At 43.5% G+C, this 20,590-nt stretch overlaps 1 protein-coding gene across 1 annotated transcript in view; it reads left to right on the forward strand.

The window, feature by feature from the left end:
- LOC138249316 (transient receptor potential cation channel subfamily M member 2-like) overlaps nt 1-20,590 on the forward strand; it is a 328,743-nt gene that overhangs the window by 293,453 nt on the left and 14,700 nt on the right. The window contains exon 10 of the mRNA XM_069203275.1: nt 5,369-5,546. Within this exon, the coding sequence (XP_069059376.1) occupies nt 5,369-5,546 (178 nt within the window). The remainder of the gene's footprint in view (nt 1-5,368; nt 5,547-20,590) is intronic.

The raw sequence follows: 20,590 nt of genomic DNA on the forward strand, positions 1-20,590 counted from the left end.
GACTTGGTGTAGTCTTACAAGATTTCCTTCTTCTCAGAAGGTGTATGATTTCAGCCTGTGCTAAAAATCAGATGTACTTGCTGGTACAGTTTAAGAGCACTACTTGGTCTACGTCTTATACCCCGGTAGATGTGCGTTGGGCTTTATTTATGACACCATTTTGCCCTATGAAAGAAGCCCCTTGTACTTTATGGGAGTTCCTGACAAGCCACCACTCAAGACCAGCTCGATACGAGAAACAAAAAGTATCTGCATAGCACAGTTCTCCAACATCAGAGACCAATTCTGAAGAATATGCTGGATCAGAGGGTGCAGATAGAGACCAGGCCAATAAACCATCATGAGACATAGCTAATGATTGGTAACTATTAATGCAACAACTTATGATTGATGCAACAGAGTGTCCAGGTGAGAAACCAGTTTGAGTACAGTTGGCATTGATGCCTTTCCCACAAGTGTTCAAAACTCTGTCCCAAAAAATTAAAGCTGCTGTACTAGAGTTGGGTGATTTTTCTAAAATGATGCAGACTCTGTTCTTAAAGGAGACTGCAGACATTTTGCACATTTTCAGGAGCCTTGGAAAAGTTAAGAAGAAATTAGTCAATGCTCTAATATGGGAAAAAACAAATGCCCTGAGTTACCAGCCTTTCCACCACTGGTGCTAGAATCTTAGTGAACTCCCTCGGAGAGGATGCCAACTCAAAATTGAGCAACTGAAACTTAAAAAATGTGGACACAGAAATGGAGATACATTTCTGAGTCCTTAAGAATTAGTAAATGCTGCTATGCCCGAACGAAATCTAGAAATGCTACAAAGTTTCTTTAAGTCACCGAAAGAATGAATTAGAGAGCTACCATCTTGAAAGTTTGTTGCTGAAGAAAGGAAGTTATCCTTTTTAGGTCTAGAACCAAAGGAAAGCCTCCTGACATTTCCTTTATCAGAAAATGTATAGAGTAGCTTCCTTGTTTGAGTTCTACTGTTAGTACTGGCGTAGTTGCTTTTTTGCTTTTCATGTCCTGTATATCTTTCGCCAGACACTCCTAGTGGCAGGATAGCACAGCACTGGGTGGGATGAAAAAATATCTTCTTAAGTTTGCTGAAAGTGCATCTTGTACTCACAAGCTGATAGAACCTTCTAATCACATATTCCTTACCTTAGAATATTCCCCAGGTGTCAGTCTCGATATGGAAATATTTAAGTAGTACTCCTGTATGCCGGTAGGTGATGTTATTTGATTCCACATCACAGCATCTGCACTGGATGTGATGTGCCTGGTACCTAAATAGACACCAACCCAGCATGCTGGGGTCAGTTCTTTTCTTGACTTTTTGTTTTCTGAACAATGCCACCTACTGGGGTGCAGTGGTAATGTTTAAAAATTTCCAGATCCAGTCTGACACAGTATTCTCATGGAATATGCGGCTAGATAGAGTCTCTAACAGATAAGCATTACTGAAGGTAAGTAATTTGTTCATCAATGATCTTGAGTATCAAGGCATCTGAGAACGATACCTGCTAAAGTTCAGAACAGTTCTTTTTTTGACTCCCCACTGGTTCGGGGGACCTAGCTTGGCAGTTAAGGCTTGTCCGTTCCCACTGGAGCAGGTTGGAGCAGGGTCAAGACTGATTTGTCTATAGCTAGGTTAAAACAGAGGTGGCATGTTGTGCAAATTAGTTGAGGCTTTCACAGTTAAAACATAAAATAGAGTGTTATGAATGGCATTCAGGTTGACTAGCACAGGTAGATAATTTGTGTTTGTATTCTGAGCTGAAACAAGGCTAACTATTCACCTTGTAGGAGGCTGGCCTTGTTTGTAGTGGGAACCTAGGGTACTTACACCTTATACCAGGTCCAGTTATCCCTTATTAGTGAAATATAGTAGTGTTCTATGAGCTTAGGCTGTAGGCTGTTAGAGGTAGCTGTAGCAGAGCAGCTTAGGCTGAACTAGGAGACATGCAAAGCTCCTGCAATACCACCACAGTTATACAGTACATATACACAATAAAATACAATACTCAGTGTTAACAAAATGAAAGGTACTTTATTTTAGTGACACAAGGCCTAAAATATCTTAGAGGCAATACTCCTTCTGGCAGTAAGTATTATACATAAAATATACAGTAGAGACAAAAATCAGGTAAGTAAATAGACACAGAATAGTGCAAACAATAGAAAATACCATAGGATGCGATAGGAAGAAATAGGCCTAGGGGCAACACAAACCATATACTAAGAAAGTGGAATGGATTCCTAAATTCTCCCCTAGGCAAGTGTAGTGTGTAGAGGGGCACTGGGAGCAGAAGAAAACCACAAAAGTGAGTAAAATACACCACCCCAGAAGACTGGAAAGTAGGAGTAAAGTACTGCAAGTTTCCTCAGGAGTTATAGCAAAAAGCAAGCAAGACTGCAAACAAATGGTGGATTCCTGGACCTGAAGACCTGTGAAGGGAGGTGTCCAAGCCCAGAAGTCACAGAAGTATCCAGGAAGGGCAGGAGCCCCTGCCAACCTAGAAGATGGTGCAAAAGAGGATTCTCCAGTTGGAAGAAGTCTGCAGAAGTGCACCAAAGGAGATGGCTGACAGCTCCTGCATGATGCAAAGGATGTCCCAAGTCAAGATGTTGGCTGCAGGTGAGTTGCAGCACTGGATTCTTTTAACAAGCCTTGGTTCAAGCAATGTCACAGATTGCATCAAAATGGCACTGACTGGACCCAGGAGGGACCTGGGGCCTCAACTTGGACTGAGGAGGCATGGGATCTTTCAACACTGGAGAAAATACACAGATGACCAGGAAGCACTCACGGACCTCCCAGGGCACAGAGACAAAGAAGGTGCAAATTCTGGTTGCTGCAGCACTACAAAGAAAGGTTCCACACAGCCAGAGAACAACTCAGCGAGTTGAGAGTAGCAGGATAGAGAGCTGGGGACCTGGGCTAGGCTGTGCAAAAAGGATTATTGCAAATAGTACACAGAGGCCTCAGGAGGTGAAGATGACGTGGTGCATAGGGGTACTGTTGCAAACGGGGAAGACAAGCTCTTACCTCTGTCAAATTTGGACAGCTCGACCTTAGGACAGTCTGTGTCGAAAGGGTCCACCACTTGTGTTCCAGGGAGCATGCTCGTCACCAGGAGAGGAGTGCCAGAGAACCAGTCGTCGCCTTAGAAGGTGCCTGCTGGAGCAGGGAAGTGACTCTGCCACTCCATGGAAGATTTCTTTGGTCCTTCTGGTTCAGGGTGAAGGCTGGATATCTTGTTGCAGTTACAGCAGTTCCTGGAGCAGTCTGCGGTTGATCCGACGGTCAGAGGATGAAGCAGGAGCTGCAGAGGATGGCTGGTGGAAATTTGCAAGCTGAATCTGAAAAGGAACCCACAGGAGAGACCCTGAATAGCCCTCAGAGGTGGATTGGCTACCTAACCAGGTATACACCTATCAGGAGGGGTCTCTGATGTCATCTGCTGGCACTGGCCACTCAGAGCTCTCCAGAGTGTCCCCCACACCTTGGAAAACAAGATGGCTAACACCAGGGATACACTGGAGCAGCTCTGGGCACCTCCCAGGGGAGGTGCAGTTCAGGGGAGTGGTCACTCCCCTTTCCTTGGTCCAGTTTTGCGTCAGAGCAGGGACTGGGGGTCCCTGATCCGGTGTAGACTGGCTTATGCATGGAGGGCACCATCTGTGCCCTTCAAAGCATTTCCAGAGGCTGGGGGAGGCTACCCCTCCCAAGCCTGTAACACCTATTTCCAAAGGGAGAGGGTGTAACACCCTCCTCCCAAAGTAAATTCTTTGTTCTGCCTTCCTGGGACTGGGCTGCTCAGACCCCAGGAGGGCTTGGCCCTATCTGTGATGTGGAAGCAGCTGTGGCTGCAGTGCAAGCATCAGAGAGCTGTTTTGGGTCCATGGTGGAGCCCCCAGGATGCATGGGCTTGGCCCCCCAATACCAGATCTAGAATGGGGGGACAATTCCATGATCGTTGATGCCTTACATGGCCATATTTGGAGCTACCATTGTGAAGCTACATATAGGTGTTGACCTATATGTAGTGCACACGTGTAATGGTGTCCCCGCACTCACGACGTCCGGGGAATTGGCCCTGGAAAACGTTGGGGCACCTTTGCTAGTGCCAGGGTGCCCTCACACTTAGCAACTTTGCACCTAGTCTTCAGCAAATGAAGGTTAGACATATGGGTGACTCATAAGTTACTTAAGTGCAGTGAAAATGGCTGTGAAATAGTGTGTGCCTTATTTCACGCTGGCTGCAATGGCAGTCCTGTGAAAGGGTTTGTCTGAGCTCCTTATAGGTGGCAAAAGAAATGCTGCAGCCCATAAGGATCTCCTGGAACCCCAATGCCCTGGGTACCTAGGTACCATATACTAGGGACTTATAAGGAGGGCCCATGCGCCAATTTGAATTGGAATATGAAGTCACTAAACTATAGTGACTAATTTGGAAGCAGAGAGAGCATAAGCACTGGAGTTCTGGTTAGCAGAACTTCAGTAACACATTTAAGCACTACTGACAACACACATTAGGCCACAAACTATGAGCAACGGAGTCCTGGCTAGCAGGATCCCTTTGAGACAGGCAAAACACACTGACAAGTAGGGTCTTCACTATGAGCACTGGGGTCCTGGCTAGCAGGATCCAAATGAGACAGTAAAAACACACTGACAAAGACTCACAAACTGGCCAAACGTGGGGGTAACCATGCTAGAAAGAGGCTACTTCTCCACACACCTCTTCTGTGCATGTCCTCATATTTATAGTAGTATTAATTTAGGAAAGAGTTGAAAAATTGTGCGGTCATAATGGGTGACAGCTTTCAAAATCCTTTTCTTCAAACTTTAATACCACCTGAATTATCAACACATGTACATGATGGTATTCACATTGATTTTGGTTTCTTAATAATTATATCCAAGGTGTGACATGATGGTTGATATGGCAAAAGGTCAGTACATGGTTTTAGTAGAACAGAGCGTTAATTAATTCATGACAATCTAGCAGCTTTGAATTCAGTTGGGCTACTGAAGTTAACAAACTGTGGGGTCTTCAATTCTGCATTTGTGTGAGAACATAGCTAATTTAGTTGTCTCTGTTTTGTGAGATTGTAAACCTTGCCGTTTTAAGTAACACATTCTAACTGTGAGTGTGTAGAGCTCTTATTGCTGGTCAAGCCAAGTATTGAGCTAACAGTACGACATTTGCCTATGTTGTTCCTAATTGCTGGTTAATACATTGTTTTATGATCTATAAAATGTATGTAATCTTTTGAATTTAATGTGCTTAGCAGCACATGCAGGTTTGAGAAATTTGAAGGCTGAGACTTTACTTCTGTAACATCACTGTCTGTTTTTTTATTTAAGAATTCAACTTTAATAACAGCACATGCACAGCAGATGGGTCAGACATGAGTCAGCCGAAATGTGTTCAAACTGTAGATGGAGTTCCTGTCTTCCCAGAGTGGCTGGCAATCAGTCTACTCTGTCTGTACCTGTTATTAGCCAACATTCTGTTGTTAAACCTCCTCATTGCCATGTTCAGGTGAGTCAGGCAACACCAGCCTTCTTTCTGTTATCTCTCATCTACTTCACTTTAGATCTTTTAATGATTGCCTTTTTATTTTTCATTCTTTTTTTTACCACATTAAGGCTTTCTCTGTATGTTGCTCGTTAGATCATTTTTGTCTCCTAATCATAGTCCTGCAAATGCTACTGTCTCCATATTGATGCCTTTCTTCTCACTTCAGCGCTCTTGTTGTCTTTTTTTCCATTTTCCATACATTGACCTGTAGTATTATTATCTCTGCTTCTGCTGTTTCTTGGATCAAGTTCACATGGAAAAGTATTAGAATTCTGGCATAGTCAAGCAAAACATGTTCATTGCCCCTTCTAATCAACCACTCTTTACACTCACTTCCCATTTCTCTAGATATGCACCTCCAAATTTAAAAAGGAATATAAGGCAGAATCTCTTCCTATATTCAAAGTACCCCTAACATTCTCAGCCTTTCTGGGGGGTCTCTACCCATTGTGCCTGTGTTACCATATCCAGCCATGATGGTATTAACTACATCACAGTATTTTGTATCTTTCCTCAAATTAAATTGAATTTGAATGGGAAGAAGTGGTTTCAGTTACTGTGCTTGTGACAAAGGGAGGTATTTGTTTCAGTAAAAGGACACGTAAGGAAGAGCACTGAAAAGGCAAGATACCAAGAGGCATATTTATAGTCTGTGTGCGCCGAATTTGCATCTTTTTTTATGCAAATCCGGCACAAACTTAACTCCATATTTATACTTTGGCGCTAGACCCGTCTAGCGTCAAAGTTATGGAGTTTGCCTCATTTTTTGGACGTGAAAACCTACCAGGCGTCAATGAGATGCAAGGTAGGCGTTCCAGTGCAAAAAATGACTTTAAGGCATTTGCGCCTTATTTATCCTCCCGCGCAAAAATGACACATGGGAGGAGGAGGGCCTTAAAAAATGGCACTAAGCCTGCTTAGCACCATTTTTTAACACCTGAGTCAGGGCAGGCTTTAGGGACCCGTGGGATTATTTCGATGGTCTCTGACCATGGAAGCAGTCCACAGGTGCCCCTCCTTTCACCCAGGGACATCCCCTGCTACCCTCACATGCCCCTAGAGGACACCCATTAATGGGGGGACCCATCTATGCTAAGTCCAGGTAAGTATTTTCAGGTTTTTTTTTAAAGGCATAGGGCGGCCTAGCTTGGGCCCCCTACATGTCACTGTGCCCAATGGTCATGCCCAGGGGACAGAAGTCCCCTGGCATGGCCACTGGGCAGGAGGGTATAACTCCTGTCTTTGCTAAGAAAATGACGCTAGTCAGGTTAGACTCAATATTTTTGACGCTAACCTGATTTGTACCATTCGTTGACGCACAACTCCCATTCTTTCCTACGCATCCGCTGACCGTATAGCGTAATTTATGTTTACGCTAACTAGAACTTAGTGCCGGCTAGCGTCAATACTTAAATATAGGAATGGCGGTTGCCGGTGTTAAACTTTTTGAGGCAAACCTGCACTAGCGCAGGTTTACATCAAAAAGTATAACTATGGGCCTAACTCCTAGTTATTGCTGTGCGTTTTACCCATAACTCATCAGTAAAAGGACTCTTACATTTGCTTAGTTAGTAGCTAGTATTAAAAATTCTGTGAAGTAGAATCTCTGATTTTCATGGCCTAACTTCATGAAATTGGAGGCCATCCACTGCAGGGTAATTGCTAAATCTTCTGTCACGGCTCCACTACATTGGTCTGAGTGTTTTTTGAGCTTTGGATATGGCAAGGTGATAATACACTGAGTACCATTTGAAAACATTTAAAAATAGACCACTGCATGGTGGAGTAGTAGGGAAAGGAGCCACATAAATGTTGAAAAGAAAGAATAGCTCCTTCTAGAACACCACCACTTAGGAATGTAATATGCGAGGTTATAAGCAGTGCATTGCTGGGGTGTAAGTTATAGTTAGCTCATGTAATTATAACTGCTGAATTTTTATAAGTGAAATCTGAGCCTAACTATACCATCCCTGTAACCTTTGTTTTTTATTTGTGAATTTCTAAGTTTTTTAATTCTATTTTTTAACTATAATGTCCCAGTACCTTTGTTTTTTTTCTGTGATTTTTTACGTTTTTTAAATTCTATTTCCTAAATATAACATCCCTGTAACCTTTGTTTTTTCAGTGAATTTCAACGTTTTTTAAAATGTTATTTCCTAACTGTAATCTGTAACCTTTGAGAGTGGGTGTGGGAGTGGCTGTATGGGTCTATGAGTGGGTTTGTGGGTGTGTGCGTGGCTGTTTGGGTCTGTGAATGAGTGTGTGAGTGAGTGACTTTATAGGTGTGTACATTGCTGTGTAAGTGGATGTGGGAGTACCTGTGTTCATCTGTCAGTGGAGGCATGAGTGTCTGAGTGGGTCTGTGACTGGATGCGTGTCTGAGTGAGTCTTTGAGTGGGTGCATGAGAGTTGTAGTGGGTCTTTGAGTCGGTACGTGTGTCTCTGACTGGGTTCGTATGGGGTGCATGAGTGTTTTTGAAGGTCTGTGAGTAGATGGGTGAGTCTCTAAGTGGGTGAGTGAGTGGGTGCATGTCTGAGTGGGTCTGTGAGTGGTTGCGTCTTTGAGTGGTTCTTTGAGTGGGTGAATGAATGTCTGAGTGTGTCAGTCAGTGGGTGCACAAGTCTCTGAGTGGGTCTATGAATGAGAACATGAGTGTCTGATTGGGTCTGTGAGTGGTTGGATGTGTCTATGGGAGCATGCAAGAGTCTGTGGGTGGGGCTGTGAGTGGCTGCGTGAATATCCGAGTGGGTATGTGAGTGGGTACATGAGTGTGAGTGGGGGTGTGCGTGGGTCTGTGAGTGTGTGTGAGTCTCTCAGCAGTTCTGTGAGTGAGTTAATGGGAGCTTGAATGGATCTGTGAATGGGTGCATGAAGGTCTGAGTGTGTCTGTCAGTGAGTGAGTGAGTCTCTGAGTGGGTCTGTGAGTGGGAGCATGAGTGAGTGGATCTGTGACTGGATGTATATCTGAGTTGGTCTGTGAGTGGGTGGATGAGTGTAGTAGTGGGTCTGAGTCGGTACTGTAGTCTCTGGGTGGATGAGTGAGTGGGTGCATGTCTGAGTGGCTGTGTGAGTGGTTGTGTCTCTGAGTGGATCTGTGAGTGGGTGAGTGAGTGTCTGAATGGATCAGTCAGTGGGTGCACAAGCCTCTAAGTGGGTCTGTGAATGAGAACATGAGTGTCTGAGTAGGTCTGTGAGTGGGTGGAGGAGTGTCAGAGACAACATCCAAGAGTCTCTGAGTGGGCTGTGAGTGGCTGTTTGAGTCTCTGAGTGGGTCTGTGAGTGGGTGCATGAGTGTGTGAATGGGTCTGTGAGTGTGTGAATCTCTCAGCCGATCTGTGAGTGAGTGAATGAGAGCTTGAATAGATCTGTGAGTGGGTGCATGAATGTCTGAGTGTGTCAGTGAGTGAGTGAGTCTCTGAGTTGGTCTGTGAGTGGGTGCATGAGTGTGTGAATGGGTCTGTGAGTGTGTGAATCTCTCAGCAGATCTGTGAGTGAGTGAATGAGAGCTTGAATAGATCTGTGAGTGGGTGCATGAATGTCTGAGTGTGTCAGTGAGTGAGTGAGTCTCTGAGTTGGTCTGTGAGTGGGTGTGTGAGTGTTTGAGTGGGTTTGTGAAGGGGTGCATGAGTGTAAAAAAAAGTAGGCTGGCACACAGGAGCAGGTCCTCATGCCAGCTCTTTGACAGTCTTCCTGTCCAGCTTCCCTGCAGTCTGCTACCCTCTGATGCCTTCAGTTTTGTGCCTCCTCTCCATGTTTTCTGCCTATTTTTCTGCCTCTTCTCTGTTTGGTCCTGCCCTCTATGTTGCCCCTTTCTGCTCACTCTGCCCTTTATTTTGCCTCTTGCTGCTCACTCTTGACCTTTATTCTGCCTCATGCTGCTTGTTTCGGACCTCTATTTTGCCTCTTGCACTCGTTTCTCACTCTATTTTGCCTCTTTCTGCCCATTATTTTGCCTCTTTTGCTCGCTCCTGACCTTTCTTTTCCCTCTTTCTGCTGGTCTGACCTTTATTCTGCCTATTGCTGCTGGTTTCTGACTTCTATTTTGCCTCTTCCTACTCGTTTCTGACCTTTATTCTGTCTTATGCGTCTCCTTTATTACCATTATTCTTCCTCTCCCTGCTCTTTTCTGACCTTTATTCTGCCTCTTTCTTCTAATTTCTCACCTTTATTTTGCTGCTTTCTGCTTTGCTTGTTGCTGCAGCCTCTTTTTGCTTGTTTCTCAGATTTATTTTGCCTCTATCTACTTATTGCTGACCTTTATTTTACTTCTTTCTGCTCATTTCTCACCTTTATTTTGCCTCTTGCTGCTAGTTTCTTACCTTTTTTTTGCCTCTTGCTGATCTTTTCTGACCTTTATTCGTCCTCTTTCTGCTTGTTTCCCACATTTTATCTTGACTATTTCCACTTGTTTATGTCCTTTATTCTGCCTCTTTCTTCTCATTTTTGTTCTTCATTTTGCCTCTTTCCATTCCCTTTGTGGTGAGCACCAGGGCATGAATAGGCCCAGGAGGGGGTCCCTTCTTTATTTTTGATATGCCCCAGGACCTGGCCCACCGCTTTACTAAAACAATTTGGGGAGACCGCACTTGTTTTTTGGTTTATTTTTTTAAAATGTTGCCGCAAATTAGCGATGCCATGTATTTGCAGTCATTTTCAAAAAAGTGCTTTTTTGCCTTGCTGCTGGTTTCTGAACTTTTTTGTCTTTTTCTGCTTGTTTCTCATCTCTTTATTGTCTCTCTTTCTGCTCATTGCAGACCTTTATTCGACTTCTTTCTGCTAATTTCTGACCTTTATTCTTCCCCTTTCTCCTAATTTCTCACCTTTATGTTGCCTCTTTCTGCTTGTTGCTGACCTTTATTCTGCCTCTTTCTTCTCTTTTCTCACCTTTAAATTGCCTGTTTCTGCTTGTTGCTAACCTTTTTTGCTTCTTTGTGCTTGTTTCTCACCTTTATCTTTCCTCTTTCTGCTCATTGCTGTCCTTTATATTGCCTCTTTCTTCTCATTTCACATCTTTTTCTTGCCTGTTTCTGCTTGTTGCTGACCTTTACTCTGCCTCTTTCTGCTTGTTTCTAAATTTTATTCTGCCTCTTTCTGCTTGTTCATTACCTATTGTTTGCCTCTTTCTGCTCTTTACTGACTCGTATGTTTCCTCTTTCTGCTCATTTCTCACCTTTATTGTGTTTCTTAATGCTAGTTTATCACCCTTATTTTGCCTCTTCCTGAACTTTGCTGACCTTTATTTTGCTTCTTTCTGCTAGTTTCTCACCTTTATTTTTTCTCTTTCTGCTTGCTTCTGACCTTTTTGCTGCCTCTTTCTGCTTGTTTCTCACCTTAATTTTGCCTCTTTCTGCTCATTTCTCACCCCTATATTGCCCCTTTCTGCCCGTTTCTAACCTTTATTTTGCTTCCTTTTGCTCATGGCTGAGCTTTATTTTGACTTTTTCAACTTGTGTCTCACCTTTATCTTGCCTCTTTCTGCTCAATGCTGACCTTTATCCTTCCTCTTTTCTGCTCATTTCTGACCTTTATTCTGCCTCTTTCTGCTCATTTCTCACCTTTAACTTGCCTCTTTCTGCTCAGTGCTGACCTTTATTCTGCCACTTTTCGATCATTTCTCACTTTTATTTTGCCTCATTCTGCTCATTACTTGCCTTTATTCTGCCTCTTTCTGCTCATTTTTAACCTTTTTTCTGTCTCTTTCTGCTTGTTTCTCACCTATTGTTTGCCTCTTTCTGCTCATTTCTGTCCTTTATTCTGCATCTAAATGCTCACTTCTGTCCTTTATTGTGCCTCTTTCTGCCCATTTCTGTACTTTTTATTGCCTCTTTCTGCTCCCTTCGTGGGAGTCCCTGGGACTTAAATAAGCCCTGTCACTGGGACGACCCCGGAGCTTTACTAAAACAAGCACAAGTTTGTAAAATCTTCACAAATCTGCGGAAATTATTTTTTAACAAAAGTGCTTTTTTTGCCTTGCTGCTGGTATGTGACCCCTATTTTGCCTCGTTCTGCTCTTTTCTCACCTTTATTTTGCCTCTTGCTGCCCGTTTGTTACCTTTATTCTGCCTCTTTCTGCTCATTGCTGACCTTTTTTTTGCCTCTTTCTCTTTGTTTTTGTCTCCCTTGTTCTCCCTTTTCTCCTCATTTCTGTAATTTATTATGCGTCTTTCCTCACCTTGCCACATAGCCCCGCATTCTATTTAAATCAAACCCGAGGTAGGTGGCGGTCCTCGGGCATACATAAGCCCAGGACCGGGGCCCTCTGTGCCCCCTCCTAATGTTTTATATGCGCCTGGGGCCTATCCCACCCAAGGGCTTTATCAAAACAAGCGCAAGAGATTGCTCTTGTATTTTTGTATTTGAAAAAAATCAAAGGTTATAGGGACCTTATAATAGGGTTTTTAATGTACTCACACGAAACCATAGAAATGTATCATTTATAAATCTATAATGATAGCAAAACACGTGAGGGGTTGCTTTTGCTCATTCCAGGTTGGCTTGGATGGCATTTTACCAATTCGAAGCTGTAATACTGTGCCTCTAGTGGTGAAAGGCTTTTATATGCACAAACATTAAAGCTTAGAAGAACTTACCTTTCTTATACAAACCAACTACACAAACTTTGAAAATTATAAAGTTATTGTATCACTTTCATTTACAATTTAGTCTCTAACTAGACAACACTAACTATATCTCACCATTCTACTATGCACTCCGTTGTGACGAATAATGTCATTTGAGAAGTTTGAAGTGATGTTATGCATGCTATGATTTCATATGCTATAGGTAATGTAGTATGCAAGGCTATAAATAGTGCATGGAAAAGGCATGCGTTATAGTTAATGTAGTGTTGTGGGTGAGGTGACGACTGTGTTCAGAAGTGCGCAACTTATAGTAATTTGAAGGTGTCACATATTTTATAAACTGAAGTTATAATAATAATTGTACAATTTTTTGTGTTTCTATATTTTAATTTGGGTTTGTATAGAAATAATACATAAGGTGTTTCTAACTATTAAGTTATCCTTAAGCTTTGTTTTTTCAAATAAAAATGTGTTTCAAATCCCAGTGTAGAGTTCCAATGATTGGAGTGTTGTAAAGTGAAATGTAGTACAGTACGATGAAGTAGAGTGTTGTAGAATCTAGTGTCGTAGAGGTGAGTATAGTAGAGTGTAATAGAGTGGAGTTGAGTAGAGTGAAGTGACCTACTGTACAGTGGAGTAACGTGTTATGCATTGGAGTATTGTAGAGTGGAGCTGTGTGTTGTACATTGTAGTTGCGTGTTGACTGGAGATTCATGAAATGGAGTGTGGTGGAATGAAGTGTCATTGAGTGGAGTGTCATCTATTAGAGTGTTGTAGAGTGGCATAGAGTGTAGGAGAGTGCTGTAGAGTGTAGTGGCATAAGGTAGAGTTTAGTGGAGTAGAGTGTTGTCTTGTTCAGTGTTGTTAAGTGTAGTGTTGTGCAGTAGAGTGGCGGAGAGTCTCATGCAGTGTGGTGTTGTGCAGTCGAATATCATTATTTATAAAAACACAGTGCATGGTAGAGTGGTGAGTTATAGATAATGTTTTCTGGTTAGTGAGCTGAAAAGAGTGTATAACAAAGTCTGCTACTTATAATAATTTAAAGGCTGTGGATAAATTGTAAAAGACTATGGGCCTCATTACGAACTCGACGGTCTTATTCAAAGACTGCTGAGGTACCGCCGTGCTGAAGACCGCCAGTGCAGGCGGTTTTCTGCACAGCATATTATGACTGCTGACAGCCCTCCGTCCTTTTTCGGACAGAGAGCAGCCAGCAGCCATACTGGCAGTCGGCGGGAAAGTGGAGGCTGGTCAACCTCCACCACCCAGTCATCAGAACACCGCCCACCGAATCACGTCCCATGATTTGGTGTGGCAGTGTTCTGGTGACAGGGTGCTGGTGGCAGAGCAGCCCCCATGGATCCCGCCCCCTCCCGGAGGATCAACGCACAGGGTAAGTTGATCGTCTGTTAGGGGAGGAGGTTGGGAGTGTTGTGTGCGTGCATGTGAGTGTGTAGAGGGGGTGTGTGAGTGCGTGTATGCATGTGGGGGGTGTGTTGTGTATATGGGAAAAGTGTGCAGGTTGGTCTGTGTGCATGCCTGTTTGTATGTGTGCAGGTATGTGTTGTTGTAGCGCATGTGTGCTTGTAGGGGTGTGTGCATGTGCATGTTGGGGGTAGGGATGGGGAGGGGGGTCCTGCCACCTTTGGGGGGTGGTAGGGGCTGGGAGGTGTAGGGGAGGACTCAGGGTGGGGGTTGGGAGTGGGGGAGACCCCTATCAGTGCCGGGGAAGGAATTCCCTGGCACTGATAGTGCCTACCGCCATGGATTTCGTGGCAGTTCCAAACCACCCGAAATCCATGGCGGTATGCAGGGTCCTGATACCGCCGGCGGTCTGGTGACGGCCGCCGGGCTGGAGACCGAAGCGGTCAGAGTGGAGAAGTGGCGGATGACCATGGTGGTAACCGCCATGGTCATGATTCCATTTTTTTTCTGCCAGTCTGTTGGCGGTATTACCGCCACTTCTCCCCCATCCGCCACGGTTGTAATGAGGGCCTATACCTTTAGAATTTTTTAAGTTTGTGTAGTTTAAAATTGGTTTGTAGACTATAACTAAGCTTTAACGTATGATTTTTCTTTTAATTTGTTTAAAAAACTTCAATAAAAATGTGTTTTAAATTGTGGAGTTCAGTGTCGCCAGTGGAGAACTGTTATGTGGAGTTTTTTACAGTACAGTGGAGGAGAGTGTTGTAAAGTCTATTGTATTTTCATAGACTGGAGTATTGTATATTGAAATTGAGTGTAGTAGAGTGTAGTAGTGTGTCAACAGTGTAGTAAAGTTTTATATAGTGCAGTGGCACGGTGTCTCATATAGTGGAGTCAAGTCTTGTATACTGGAGCAAGAGTTGTACAATGGAATGGCATGTTGATCGGTAGAGTAGGGTGTTGTATACTGTCACTGAGTGGAGTAGAGTGTTTTAGAGTAAAGTAGAGTGTCATAGAGTGGAGTATCGTCAAGTGGAATGTTGTAGAGTGTCATAGAATGGAATGTCGTGTCAGATAGTGGAGTTGCATATTATAGAGAAAAGTTGAGTTGTATGCTGTCAAGTGTCATAAAGTGTAGTAGAGTGGGTTGGCATTGAGTGAAATAAGGGTGTCATGGGGTGGCAGAGAGTGTAGTACAGTGATGTAGAGTGTAGTTAAATATTGTGGAGTAGAGTGTTGGATAGTGGAGTTGCACAGAGCAGAGTATAGTTGTGAGAAAACAGGGCTGATTGCAGAGGCCCCCTAACTTTTTGCCACCATTTTCCACTTTTTGCTGGTATTTCCCTGTCTGATAGTGCCCTGGGTACTGCTAACCAGTCCCAAGGCCTGTGCTCTGTGTAAAATCAATATGCAAATTAGGCTAATTATAATTGGCTAAGTTAACCTACCTATAAGTCCCTAGTATATGGTAGGGCATGTAGGTTTAGGGACCACAGCATAGGTTGTGCACCCATAGGTGCACTGCTAAGGTGCGCGGTGTCATTTAAAAGACAGTCCTGCCTTTCTGGCTGCTTTTAAATTAGTTATATGCAAATTCAACTTTGGAATTAAAAGTAGTTCCAAAGTCTTAAACTACCTTATTTTTACATATAAGTCACCCCTAAGGTGTGCCCTATGTGCCCCTAGGGCTGGATGCCATGTAACTATAAGCAGGGACCTTAGTGAGGTAAAAACAGCCAAATTTGTTTTTCCCTCATTGTAGTGAATGGCGTTCATAGGCTAGAATGGGGGGACTTTATTTTAATTTTAAACGTCACCTTAAGTAATGAATACCAAGAGTTTGGTATCAAACTAATTGTTATAATAAATCCTACAACTTCCAGTTGTTGGATTTATTATAACTTGTTCAGGTAAAGAGTTTTAAACTTTACCTGAATAGTTGCCAATTTCAGCCCTGCATTGTTTTTGCTGCTGTGCTCTGATTGGCCAGCCTGGCCAGGCTGCCTTGATGAGGTGTGAAGTGGCATGGCTTCACACAAAGAGATGTGCCTGTGGGAGGGAATCTCCCCTCAGCAGATGGTGAGGCAGGAAGGGGGAGGGCTGCCAAACTGGTCTTCAAAGGCAGAAAAGGACATTTGGAGCAACCCAGCAACACCCCACATCCTGCAACCCCAGACAACTAGGTGCCCCCTTGATTAGATTAGGAGAGGGCCGGAGAGGGGTGTGTTTATGATTTGTAGCCACACCAGTGGGTGGTCTCAGCCAGATGTAACCTCCAAAAATCAGATTCAGCCATGATGGATTTTTGAAGATTGTTGCCTCCTGGGATTGATTTTTGCCACACTACCCAGGAAGTGGTCATCACAGGGGGAAGGACCCTGCACCTGACTGGAGAATCAGGACCCCCCCTGTTTTTCACCAAGGAGCAAGGATAAAACTGGCAGACCTGCTCCCACACCTCAGTTCCCTACCACAACCAACAAGGAAGAACCAAAGGAGAAGAAGGACTGCCCTGCTGGACCCCTGGCCTGCACCTGGAACCTACACTCAGAAGGACTACACCAGCTGCACACTTGGGCTTCACCACAAGAAAGACTTTGCCTGGCTTCAACTGGTTCAAGGAGGGACTCCCTGTTTGCTACAGGTGAAAAAGTGCTAACCAGAGTCCCCTGCACCAACTCCTGAAGAAATCAACCAGCTTACCACTGTCCAGTGGCCAAAAAGGAGTTTGCACCAGGTGCATTCTGGGAGTTGTAGTCCGCAACCCCAAGGATCATCTCAGAGCTTCTGGACCCTTGGGGTGAGCTGTGGACCCCAAAAGAACCTTAAAAGAACATCTGGGAGAAGCCCCAGAAGTTTGGAGAAGTTTGGAGAACTTTTGAAAAACAGCTCCATAGAGGGACCGACTCACCGCGGCAACTCTATCTGGCTTGCCTCAACCGAGCCCCAGCCTGATTTGCAGGTTTGTCCCGGTAAAGAAAATCTCCCAAAAATTAGACTAAGTCCGAGGTAAAAAGTTGACCGGGACTTCCCAGCCAGCGTATCCGAGGAGGGCTCCAGGGACATCGGATCAAGATTCAGGTTTACCCCTGTCAAAGGATTTTCACCTCGAAAAAAATGACTAAGTCCAAAGGTAAAAATCTCCACTGAGGATTCCCGCGACGCATATCAGGAGAAGGGCTCCAGGAGGTCGGATTGGACTGGCAGGTTCGTCCTGGTGAAGAAAATCTTCAGAAAAGAGGCTAAGTGCGAAGGTAAACTTTTGACCGAGGCCTCCCGCGGCCATTAGCCGAGCAGGGCTCCACCGTGGTCGGCCTTAAATTTTGACTTTGCCCCGGTCGAGGTGCAACCAGATTACCTGATTGGCGCTTTTTTGTTTCTAGGCACTAAAAAAACAATAATTCTTTAAAAATTCATATCTCCGGTTCCCCTTATCCGATTGTATTAGTGTTTGTGTCATTTTAAAGATAAAAATATAATCTATTGTTATCAATTGGTTTTGGATTTTTAAACTGTTTCTGTGTTTATTTAATTACTGTTTTGGGATATTTGAATGCTTTAATTAAGCCTTGTCGCTCATTGCCAAGATACCAAGGGTTGAGCAGGGTTTAATTTACTGAGACCTATCTGGACCTAAGTGGAGGTTAGTGGCCTATTGCTAAGTGTAGGTACTTACCTGCCCTTACTAATAACCCATTTTCCAACAATAGTACAGTGGCGTAGAGTAGGATGAAGTGTATTAGAGTGGGGTATATTGGAGTGGAATACACTGGAGTGGGACATTGAGTGCAGTAGAGTAGAGTGGTGCAGCATACATTACAGTAAAATGTCGTAAATTGGAGTACCATGTTGCACAGTAGAGTGTAGTGCAGTGTTGTACAGTAATAGAAAGTGATGTAGACTGAAGTACAGTAGAGTGGCATACATTCTAGTTGCTTTTTGTCTAGTTGACAATCTAACAAAGTCAAGAACTTAGTAGAGTCACTGGCCAGTTTTGAGTACAGGATCACTACTTTTGCCCATCCCCCATTTTGCAATCAAGCAAACTTCAAATATCACAGACATGGTTAAACACACTAGACCACACACAGTTATCAAGGAAACACAACCTCCCTTGTGGGATATACCTCCAGTCATAGGTCATTAGTCATGTGGGTCTTTACATCACCCCTTTAAGATCATTGTTTTAGATCAGAAATGGACCTGGACTCAAAGATTACATACGAATTGTAACACCAAGAATTGTATGTACATGATCACATGTCCCTGTAAAAAGCGGTACATAGGCATGGCGACCAGGGCAGTGAAAATCAGAATTAAGGAATATCGTTGCGGGATACACTGCGTGAACAAAAAACACCAGAATGAGTACACACTTCCTTTATACCCATCACACACCTGATCACATAGATTGGACATTCATGGAAGCATACCCCCTAATGCCCAAAGAAATCTTGTTTCAAAAGGAGCAAAGGTGGATTTTTTGTCATTCTATTCATAGGACAGGGCTAAATGATGACATTCCCTGGGCGGCTGAACTTAAAACTTGAACAACAATAACAGGTTTGGAACTTATTGTAGGGATATCCATCACTTTCCCCACCATTTCCTCCACCTGATGTGAGCATCTTCTGGGCACAGAAGTTGTTTACGGAGGGTATTTCTGTGGGGATGTTGGCAGATTTTGTGAATGGGGGGATAGTGGTCACCATCCCTTTCTCATGTACCTTGGCTTTATACGTTAGAACAAGAACCTGCTTTTTATCTCTACCACTACTGACATGATTTTGAGGGATCACATTTTTGGTAGACTTCACAGATCTCTATGTATTTGTTTGCTAGACCAATCGCCTATTAAGTTTTTTTTTTTTTTAATGTGATAGAAATGTTGGTGATTAAATAGGGGACAAAGTAGTCAGAGCCACCATTATGATTTTTGTACTGTAAAGATTGTGTTTTAGTATGCTTTGTTCTCTTTTAAGATGGTAGTTCTCTAACATTGATCAAGCCTTAGTTTGTGGTTTCTCATCTAATCTAGTCCTAGAATAGAAGTAGTCTGGCGCCTACGTGCCTTTTTAAGATGTCTGTCATCTAAATAGCAACGTTACAGCCTAGCTTTTCTGGGCATGTCCCTGACCCATCTGTTCTGTATTAGTCCGTGCTCCTCTTTAATACTGCCTGCCAGATTGCATTTTTGCGAGGGCAGAGGATGGGGTAGGTCTCAGGCAAGACACGCTGCTGAATACCAGCGAGCAATTTCTTTTTGACATACAAGGCGAGTACCATAAGGCGTATGCTGCCTTTTGACATTCTGAAGTTTGGTTTGTTCTCAGTTTGTCTTTGCTTTCAGACATTACATACATAGGACCGTTTCCTCTGCCACTTGATGGAGGGTGAGTTGTGCTGCCAAATTGGTAAGCGGATACAAATTACTTCAAAACACGGGCGTTTGCTGTTGTTTGAGTACTGCATGATGATCTATGTTATGTATGTTTCTGTTTGTCATCATTGTGTCTGTGTTTCCTGTCAAAGGATTGTGATAAATCCTGAAGCTGTTGTACAGGGTCCCAGATACTTTCTGTTATTGATTATTTCTATGTATTTTTTTTTTTGCAGATCATTACACATATGCACATTACAACTTTTGGTTCGCGATAGGGGTAGGATTTCAGACAGAACATTCGAATAGGGAAACCCCTTCTCCCCAGAATAGATTAGGGATTTGGTCTTGAACAAATTGCCCTGATCCTTGTGGACATTAAATAGGCAGGAAACATTATGACATCCCTCCTGATTACATACTTTTAGAGCCAGTAGGATCATTGTACCCAACTCTGGCCAGTTCTCATTTTTAATCATAACAGGTTTTCCTGGATAATAAATATATTAGGGACAACCCTTAGTTATTTTTAACCTCACTTGCACCAATCTACTCACCATTCTAGACACCACGATACCCTTGGCACCTCATTCTTCACATAAGCAATCAAAAAGATCTCCAGCAAAGAGCCCCCTCCAGCGCCGGCCCAATGAGGAGCTGCCCAATGATGAAGCATTACACCCTTTGGGGTTTGTGAGGGATTTTACTTTGGAACAGGCAGACCACTTGGGTTGCCAATTTGGGAATAGCTTGACCGGATTAGACCTTGCTCTTTCAATAGGAGCTAAATACTTATTATTCTTTGGTATAATCACAGGGGGCGTGTATGCAGGACCTTGATCTGCCTTCAGTCCCTCCTTAATTATATGGTTACTTAGGGACCCCCCAAATTGTTCCTTCTGAGACCTAAGCATTAGAACTTACTCCTGGAACTGGTTACCGGGAGTCTTAAATAGTTAATCTTCCATGACTCGCCCAATACATTTATTTCACTAGCAATGACCTTAAGGTCATCTCCTAGAATGTAGGGGGCATAAGGACCAATAAGGAGAAACTGGACTTTTTGAATTCCTCAAATGCAGACGTATTTTGCCTCAAGCAGACTTGGTGTGATGGCGAGCTTTCATGTGATAATTACTACTCTCTTTACTACAGTGGAACACCCTCTAGAAGGGGTCACGCAAACAGGGGGTGGCCTGTCTGTTGGCCAATAGGCTTAAATGGAAGTATGAATACTTCAGAGATCCCAGTAATTTGTTTTTAGCTGTAACTCTGTTCGGCACAGTAGGGGAGCCTGCAGGGGCCCCTCTTTTCTCCCGGTGTTTCTCCCGACGCCCTCCTATGTAAGGTGTTGTCTTTCATCAATAAATTCTCTGATAGGCAGTGGCCTCCTGCATAATTTTGGTAGAGGATCTACATTGTAAAATCTCGAATCATGCCCTCTATCAATATTGGGATGAGGAAAGAGATAAAGCTTTACAAATTCCCCTGTGTGTCTTTCTTCCAAATACAGAGTTTGCAAGAGAGGGAAGCCCCTGCTTGAGCAATTAAAAATCAGTGATTGTATTATAGCTAATGGAAGAATTCCATCTGACTCTCCGGCACAGTATACACGCAA

The sequence above is a fragment of the Pleurodeles waltl genome, chromosome 8 (assembly GCF_031143425.1).
Source record: "Pleurodeles waltl isolate 20211129_DDA chromosome 8, aPleWal1.hap1.20221129, whole genome shotgun sequence".
NCBI classification, from domain to species: domain Eukaryota; kingdom Metazoa; phylum Chordata; class Amphibia; order Caudata; family Salamandridae; genus Pleurodeles; species Pleurodeles waltl.